The following is a 9,008-nucleotide window of genomic DNA, read 5'->3' as shown; positions in this document are numbered from 1 at the left end:
ATTAGTTTAACAACCATTCAAAGTTATGATAGTGCTGAAAAAAGTGACTTATGGCCAGTTCTCGGACTTACAACCAGTGCAGCATCCCTGCAGTTACATGATCAAAAGGGAACAGGTTCTTTCATGTTTGTCCCTGCTTCTAAAGGCATTTAACATAAATTATGAAAATACCACTCCATTTAATAACATGACTTACTTCTCTCAGGAAACATTTTATACTTGAACTGGTTACTTCACACATTATGCTGAAAGTTACATGAATCCCAAGTGAGAAAAATCGACATGTCCTTCTATAGACATAACAAAGTGATAGGATTAAGTGAACGGTCTTCAAAATTTAATATTTAATTGAACCTGCTGTGTAGTGGAAACTTATTGAGTGGAGAAACAAGCCTGTCAAAGAAAGTATAATGGATTCTCAATTCTCAAGATGAAGTTTGATATGTGCATGTGAGCTGTGACACAGTTTTGCATTGTTGAAATTAACCCACTGAGACAATTCCCATTTCCAGGCACAGTAAGAATATGGGTGAAACAGTTTAGGAGCCAAAACTGACTTTTGCCATTCTATATGTAAGAGAGTTGCAACAGGATAAAGAAACCAGTGCTTGCTTTCAGTTTGGGGCCAGAGAGCCAAAACACAGACACAGACACACACTTACACACACAGAGTTCAATAGTTTGCCATTGATCAGATTCCAGCTGCACACTGGATGGAAATTCAAGTAGAGAACAATTCAGAGAATTATTGATTCATACTTTTATTGAGCACAGAAACTGGCGCCAACTTGCCATCAAAGTAGCTTAGAAGCCACCAGAAGAGATTTGGCAGCACCAGGCTGAAGTCCAGTCAATATTGGGACATTTGCAGCGACAAACTGAGTCATGGTAACGAATATTCCAAAATCCACAATGCATTCCACAGGCACATGAAGTGGGTACAAAACCTAGGAAGGAAAAAGGGAAGGAAAAGAAAAAAAAGATAGAAAAGATGAAGGTTATACAGATGTGTGTTACTTCAGTTGAGTGTTTGGAACCAGGGGTGAAATGCTCCCGGTTCGGACCGGCTCGGGCGAGTAGGTAGCGATGGCGGCGGGCAGTTCGGAGAACCGGTAGCAAAAATCCCTGCCCCCGCCCCCCAGCTGAGCCCCGTGTTCATCAGAGTCTTTTTTTCCTTTTAAATGGCTCTGACCAGCCAAGCTCTGACATCCCAGCTGAGTTGCCTGCTAATCAGGCAACTCAGCTTGGATTGCCAGAGCCATGTAAAAGAAAAAAAGTTTTTTTTTTTCTCCTGCCCCCCCCCCACCTCCCAGCCTCCAGTTTGCTTACCTTAGGTGCTGATCGCATGACAATCGCAATCCATGCATCAGCAAGCAACTGAATTTCCCTGCCTGCAATCAAGCTCATCGGTGAGCAGCTCTTTCTGCCTGCCTGCCTTTCTGCCTAGACTTGTGGGCTTCAACTCTCAGCAAAGCTGGCTGAGGAATTCTGGGAGTTGAAGTCCACAAGTCTTAAAGTTGCCAAGGTTGGAGACCCCTGTTCTATTGGGTAAGTTTTTTTCCCCTTTGGGAGCTTTAAAAAAAATAGTTAATTGGGGGGTTTTTTAGTTGTTCTTTTTTTAGACCTAGCTATTTAAAGTTTAGGAAGTTTTAAATTTAGCTGCTTTTATTTAAAAATAAAAATAAAATAATATTTGTGCAGCTTTCTGAGATTTAGTGTGTTTCTGTAGTGTTTCTAACTATACAAACACACAAAATCTCACAAAGCTGTATGTGGAATTTTGGGTGTGTAAAGTGTGAAAGTTGGTTTTTTGGGCTTTTTGTGGCTGTGTGAGGTTCCTGCTTGTTGCAGGGGCCATTTTGGGTCTAGCACAGCTGTTTTTACATTGTGGGTGAGCCAGTTGTGTTGTGTTGTGTTTTGTAGGTTAAAAAAGGGCAAAGAAGTGACATTGACTTGGCCACGCCCACCCAGTCACCTTACCACCAAGCCATGCCCACTAATTAAGCCACACCCACAGAACCGGTAGCAAAAAATTTTAGATTTCACCCCTGGTTTGGAACAATGTGTGTGTGTGTGTGTGTGTGTGTGTGTGTGTGTGTGTGTGTATAAAAGGATGTATGTTTGTTCAAGCATAACTCTGGAAAGCCTCAAGCAATTCCAACCAAACTTATACACAGCTTACCCTCTGGAGACAAACAATGTGGGGATAAGACACCGCTAACACCCCTCAGGGTGTGGATATGGGTGTCTGTCTATGTGTGTGTGTTCCAGCATAACTCTGGAACGCCTCGAGCAATTTTAATCAAACTTGGTACACAGATGACTTACTCTCTGGAGACAAATACTGTGGGGATAAGACACCCCTAACACTCCTCGGGGGGGGGGGGATGTATGTATAAATAAATATAAATAAATAAATACCCCGGCAATGCCGTGTTATCAGCTAGTTGTGATATAAATGCCCAGCTAAGCAGATTCCTTCAGCAGTCTAGCTTAGTCTGCATTTTGTACCCATGCATACACAAGGCTGGCAGATGTCAGAGAAAGGGGTTTGATAGAGGGTGGTTTTTTTTCACCTAATCCTCTTCTCTTAACTCCTGATCTTCCCCCACAAGTTATTAGTTCTCACCTGATGGACAACTGGCAAGAGCACCTTTAGCTACCACACCATGGCAAACCAGCTGCATCTTTGGCTGATATGAAGACACTGGGAAATGAAACCAGTAGTTATTATTAACACATGCATCCCTACTCAGATAAGATTCTTTATTTCTGTTTTGCAATAATTTGTCTCACTGCCTTTTGTTTTGCTCTCATCCTTTTTCCTTTCATTCTCAAGAAAGCAGAGATATAGTCTGCATATTCATGTACAGAAAACAATTACTACCTCATCATCAAACTTAGCATGTTTTATAATGGATAAGAGAGAAGAGATGAAATCTGAAGGTCCTAAACAAAGAGTAGAAGTAAGATCAATATTTTTACTGTGCCTATAGGAGAGTCATGAACAAAAACTATTGACTGTCAAGAGAAACTAGACATAACAGTTCTGAGTTCTGAGCAGATGAGAGATCACATGAAAAACATTTCTCAGGATCTATCAAACTCTATTTTGTCATGGGTGACATGGTTCCTTCCAACAAGCACAATTTCTTCAGCTACCATGTGCTCCTCTACCCATAGACCTTTTTTCTACTTGTGGAACTATTTTTAAAAGAATAAAACCTTTTTATAAGTACAGCGAGGCCTCCAGGAGCCTGCTACCGTATCTTTCTCTGCCTAATGCTCTAGTGATTAAGTCATGGAACCACGTGATCGGAGAAACATCTCCTCCCAATTTCATCCACCAGTCTCACACGGGGAAGGCAGGGAGGGCATGTTATGAATCCTTTTTTCATTAAAGAACTTTGACTGGCAGGGTCCAGGAAGAGAGGCTTATCTGCTGTTGTCCCCAACCCACAAACCAATTTATCTCCAGAGACAAGGCAAATCCCAACTTTCCAGGCCTTCTGGAAGAACATTAAGACCCCCACTGCCAACGTGTCTGCAGGTCCTTTCAAATTAGCTTTAATCTGCTTTTTAACTTGTTTTACCTTTAGCTTTTATATCATTTTACTGCTTATTCTGTAAACTGGCCAGAGACTTACAAGAATTTTATAAATAAAGGTAGAAACCAGGAAACTGAGAGTTTCAATCCTGCCTTAAAATGGAAACCAATTGGGTGACTTTCGGCCAATCACTCTCTCAGCCAACTCAAGCCACAGGGTTGTCATTGTTGTGGGGAACATAGGAGGAGGAAGGAGTATTAGGTATGTTTACCACCTTGCGTTATTTAAAATTATTAATAAAGAAGGGATATGAATAAATAACAAAATAAAAAAAAGTAAATACCTGTGGAAGCAATTATTTTTTTAGTCGTCAATTGAATCAGGCTCTCAACTTCACATGTCTGAGTATTTGCATATTTTTCAAAAAGCAATACAGTAAACATTAGGAATATGAAGAGTTTCTTCATCTTAGTGATACAGAACTTCCTGAAGAGAAAAAAAAATGTAATCAGTAAAGGTAAGTAGAACCCACCCCTGGCTACAAATATTATAATATAACAACATGTTTAACCACTAGATTCCTAGGGGGGGAAATCAAAATGATTGCATTGGACATGATCAATATGAATCTGTAAACAAACAACAGGACCCAAATTAATGAAGAAAATAGATGACTATGAGGAGGTTGCAGGATTGAAAGTAAACAAAGAGAAAACTAAAATTTTAGTCAAAAACTTTACAAATAAACAGAAAAAAGAGTTCATGGAGGAGATAGACATTCAGATAGTGAAGAAGGTAAAATATCTGGGCATTCATCTATCAGCAAGATGGGTAACTATAAAAGAAGATAATTGCGTTAAATTGATACAGCAAATTAAACTTGACTTGGAAAAGTGGAAAAACTTGCAACTATCACTACTAGGAAGAAAAGCTACCATTAAAATGAATACTCTACCAAGTTTATTATACCTGTTCCAAACAATTCCAATAAAGCTGGAAAAGAAATACTTCGAGGAATTAAACAGATTAGTAACAAAATATATTTGGCAAGTTAAAAAAAGCAAGAATAAGTCTGAACCTGTTACAAGACTCTAAGAATAGAGGAGGCTTTGGGCTGCCAGATTGGGAGTTATATTACCAGGCATCTGCACTTATGTGGCTAAAAGAATAGATAACCTTGAGACACAGACAATTATTAACTTTGGACGGTCATGATTTGTAACTGGGGTGGCATGCCTTTCTATGGAATGGGAAAAATAAAATACACAGTTATTTTCAACGACATTACATTAGAAATGCTGTTTTCAGTATGGGAAAAAATTAAGGAAAAACACTAATTGAAAATACCAGTCTGGCTCTCTACGACGGAGACATTGATACATCCAAATGTGGTTGATATGGGAATTGAAAAGTACACAGGAACTGAATCGTCAAGGGATAAATTTAGCATGGCGGCCGCAGGTACAAATACAATCAAGAATAGAATAGAATAGAATAGAATAGAATAGAATAGAATAGAATAGAATAGAATAGAATAGAATAGAATAGAATAGAATAGAATAGAATAGAATAGAATAATAGGGTTGGAAGGGACCTTGGAGGTCTTCTAGCCCTGCTTAGGCAGGAAACCCTACACCACTTCAGACAAATGGTTATCCAACATCTTCTTAAAAACTTCCAGTGTTGGAGCATTTCACAACTTCTGGAAGCAAGTTGTTCCACTGATTAATTGTTCTAACTGTCAGGAAATTTCTCTTTAGTTCTAAGTTGCTTCTCTCCTTGATTAGTTTCTACCCATTGCATCTTGTCCTGCTTTGGAGAATAGCTTGACTCCCTCGTCTTTGTGTCAGCCCCTGAGATATTGGAACCCTGCTATCATGTTTCGCCTAGTCCTTCTTTTCTTTAAACTAGACATACCCAGTTCCTGCAAACGTTCTTCATATGTTTTAGCCTCCAGTTCCCTAATCATCTTTGTTGCTCTTCTCTGCACTGTTTCTAGATTCTCCACATCTTTTTTACATCGTGGTGACCAAAACTAAATGCAGTATTCCAAGTGTAGCCTTACTAAGGCATTAACACTTCACGTGATCTTGATTCTATCCCTCTGTTTATGCAGCCTAGGACTGTGTTGGCTTTTTTGGCAGCTGCTCCACACTGCTGGCTCATATTTAAATGGTTGACCACTAGGACTCCAAGATCCCTCTCACACTTACTACTGTTGAGCAAGGTACCACATATACTGTATCTGTGCATTTTGTTTTTCTTGCCTAAATGTAGAACCTTACTTTTTTCACCATTGAATTTCGTTTTGTTAGATAGCACCCAATGTTCAAGTCCGTCAAGATCCTTCTGTATCTTAAGCTTATCTTCTGGAGTGTTGGCTATTCCTGCCAGCTTGGTGTCATCTGCAAATTTGATGAGTTCCCCATCTATCCCCTCATCTAAGTCATTGATGAAGATGTTGAAGAGTACTGGGCCTAAAACAGAGCCTTGGGGTTCTCCACTGCATACTTCCCTCCATGTAGATGCAGTTCCATTGAGGACTACATGTTGAGTGTGGTTGATCAGCCAGTTACGAATCCATCTGGTGGTGCTGCTGTCTAACCCACATTTTTCTACTTTATCTAGTAGTAGGTTATGGTCTACTTTATCAAATGCCTTACTGAAGTCCAAGTAAATTATATCGACAGTATTCCTCTGGTCCACTAATTGTGTCACTTTGTCAAAGAATGCAATAAGATTAGTCTGGCATGATCTGTTTTTGACAAACCCATGTTGGCTCTTGGTTATTACTTTGTTTGCTTCTAGGTCTTCACAAGATATGAAGATGTTAAATTATATGATTTTTATAAAGAACCAACAGAACTGGATCAGATTCTAACAGGAACTGATGAGAAATTAATGAAAAAAAATTACACTTACCTACTGAGTATTAGAATTGAAGAAGAGCAAGTAAAAGAAACAATGATAGTGTGGGATAAAAACTTTGGTTATTCTATAGAATTGGATAAATGGCAAAAACTGTGGGATTGAAATTATAAATTAACAATGTCTACTGCATATAAAGAAAATTTATGTAAAATGTTCTACAGATGGCACTTTCCACCAGCAAGATTAGCCAACATGTATAAAGATATGTCAGCTAAATGTTGGAAGTGTAATCAGACTCCAGGCTCATACTACCACATGTGGTGGACATGCCCAAAAGCAAAAACATATTGGACAAAAATACATACTGGGATAGAAAAAATGACAAAGGAACATGTAGATTTAAAACCAGATATATCTCTGTTGGGTATCATACCAAAAAAATATAATAAAGGGACTATGTATTTAATATTACATGTGTTGACAGCAGCCAGAACTGTATTTGCACAACATTGGAAAGGTGTGGAGATCCCCACAGATGAGAAAATAATTTTTTAAAAGAATACTAGAATGTGCAGGAATGGATAGACTTGACTTAGACTTAACACTTGAAATTAAAGAGAAGGAAGATACGGAATATTTTGAAACATGGGATTTGTTTTATCTATGGTTAAATAACAGAAACAGAAGTTAGAATATTTAAAATGGTAAGCGAAGGATTAATTTTACTATGAGGGTTTATTATGATACATTTATTATCAATACGATTTAGTATTAACAATTAAATATTAATATTATGTGGAGAAAATATTGTTATTATTATTATTATTATTATTATTATTATTATTATTATTATTATTATTATTATTAACAACTTATATTCATTAAACATGAAACTCAGCCAACTGAACATCTAAAAATGTATCATAAATACCATTGACTGGCTCTGATGCTTGATACGGGTTGCTGCCAGCATCCTAGGTATTGACCAAGTATCTTCTTAGGATCTATGTTGTTCCAAGTAGCATCTTAAGAAGATACTTGGTCGATACCTAGTATTTTAGGTAATACTAATTAAATAGTTATTATTATTATCATTATTACTCAAATCAACTGTAAATAGACAACACACTGTTTATATAGACATTGAAATTGTTGCTCTTTCTTTATATAGTAAAAAATTTTTAAAATTGAAAAAAATAATGAATTTGTAGCAAAGTCCAAATAACCCATGACAGGTATTTCAGTTCTTAAGTCAAAGGTTCTACTGAGTTTTTAACTGGCAATAATAGCATTTCATCCATTTATTTATTCAAATTAATCTCCTATGAAAAAAAGTCAAATCAACAAACAAGCAATCTGTAACCTGGCAATGCGATCAGAAGCCCTTTGGTTTTTCTGTGGGATGGATTCTCAGATAAACATACAGGACTGCAGATATTCTATGGCCTTAGAGTAGAGTTCTTATCCCCTCCTTCCCTTGCCAAAAGAAGACCAAACTTACCTTTAGCAACAAGGATTTTTTTCCCCAAATGTTCTTTGTCCCGAACAAATTACCCATCTATAAATACCATAGAGTTACTCACTCTTTTCTACCTGATTGGTCTAAATGTTTCAAGAGTGGGTTCCCTCCTCCCCTTTCCTACCTGACATACCATTCTTGTTTGCAGCAGGAACATTATTTTTAAGTATTCACAGGAACTTGGGTAATGTTGTGGTTTGCTCAATATTAAGCCACAGAAGAGGAAGTAGCAATCAAGAGTTTTCCTAAGAAAAATCTGGTGTAAATCTGTCTTCAAAATATGTTACCTCCAGTGACTAATCCAATCAAAATAGCCTTGGTGAGAATAGGACATCGCCTGTAAGTTTAATAATTTTATGCATTTGAAAATGAAAGCTTTATTTCTCTGGTTAGACTTGAAAATAATGATACAGAATAATGATCCTCAACTTACAACCATGAGCCAGTAGTTGCCAGTAGTTATCAGAGAGTCTTTATTGGCTTTCAGGGACTCAGCTCCACAAATCTCTGGTTGTGAGACCCTGTTTCTGAAGTTGGGCTCATGGGATCAAATGGGATTGATGCTATTATATTGGCCTCCCTGCTCTGCAGCAACCTCCCTGCCTCAGGGCTGGCTGTAGAGTTCCCTGAATGATGCCTCAGAAGGAGCCAGGAGTTATGGCTTTCCCCACTGACTTTGCTGGTCGCAAATGGCAATCCCAGGATCCCCACATGTGGCAATCATCATAAATATATGCCGGTTGCCGAGCTCCTAAATGCTGATCATGTGTCCACAGGGATGCTCCAGCGGTTCTGAGTGCAAGGACTGATCATAGGTCCATTTTTTCAGTGCCATTGTAACTTCAAAGAGTTGTTAAATGAATGGTTGTAAGTTGAGGACTACCTGCATCGTTATTTTCAAGTCTAACCAAACAAACAGCTTTCATTTCCAAATGCGTAAAATTGTTCATTTTAGAGGAAATGTCCTAATTTTGCCAAGGCTATCCTGATGAGATTAGTCACTGGAGTTAACATATTCTTGGAAACAGATTTGGATCAGATTTGTCTTAGGTAAATTCACTGACTTTTGC

General features: G+C 38.0%; 1 protein-coding gene across 1 annotated transcript; it reads right to left on the bottom strand.

The window, feature by feature from the left end:
- Nucleotides 1-745: 745 nt before the first annotated feature.
- LOC148115434 (resistin-like beta) lies at nucleotides 746-8,024 on the bottom strand. The gene is made up of 4 exons (XM_087885062.1): nucleotides 7,921-8,024; nucleotides 3,892-4,034; nucleotides 2,630-2,707; nucleotides 746-947 (listed from the first exon to the last, which is right to left on the bottom strand). The coding sequence occupies exons 2-4, from the start codon at nucleotides 4,013-4,015 to the stop codon at nucleotides 805-807; spliced, it is 345 nt and encodes a 114-aa protein (XP_087741188.1). The 5' UTR covers nucleotides 4,016-4,034; nucleotides 7,921-8,024; the 3' UTR covers nucleotides 746-804.
- Nucleotides 8,025-9,008: the final 984 nt, after the last annotated feature.

This window comes from Pantherophis guttatus, chromosome 2 (assembly GCF_059756535.1).
Source record: "Pantherophis guttatus breed Tessera chromosome 2, ASM5975653v1, whole genome shotgun sequence".
Taxonomy (NCBI): domain Eukaryota; kingdom Metazoa; phylum Chordata; class Lepidosauria; order Squamata; family Colubridae; genus Pantherophis; species Pantherophis guttatus.
The sequence above is the reverse complement of the archived record's forward strand: the minus strand, read 5'-3'. Positions and strand labels throughout refer to the sequence as shown.

Coding starts and splice junctions, on each gene's coding strand:
- LOC148115434 (XM_087885062.1), bottom strand. CDS start 4,015: ATGAAGAAACTCTTCATATTCCTAATGTTTACTGTATTGCTTTTTGAA. Junction 2,708..3,891: donor AAAAATAATTGCTTCCACAG/GTATTTACTTTT, acceptor TTCATTTCCCAG/TGTCTTCATATCAGCCAAAG. Junction 948..2,629: donor TCTTGCCAGTTGTCCATCAG/GTGAGAACTAAT, acceptor TTTCCTTCCTAG/GTTTTGTACCCACTTCATGT.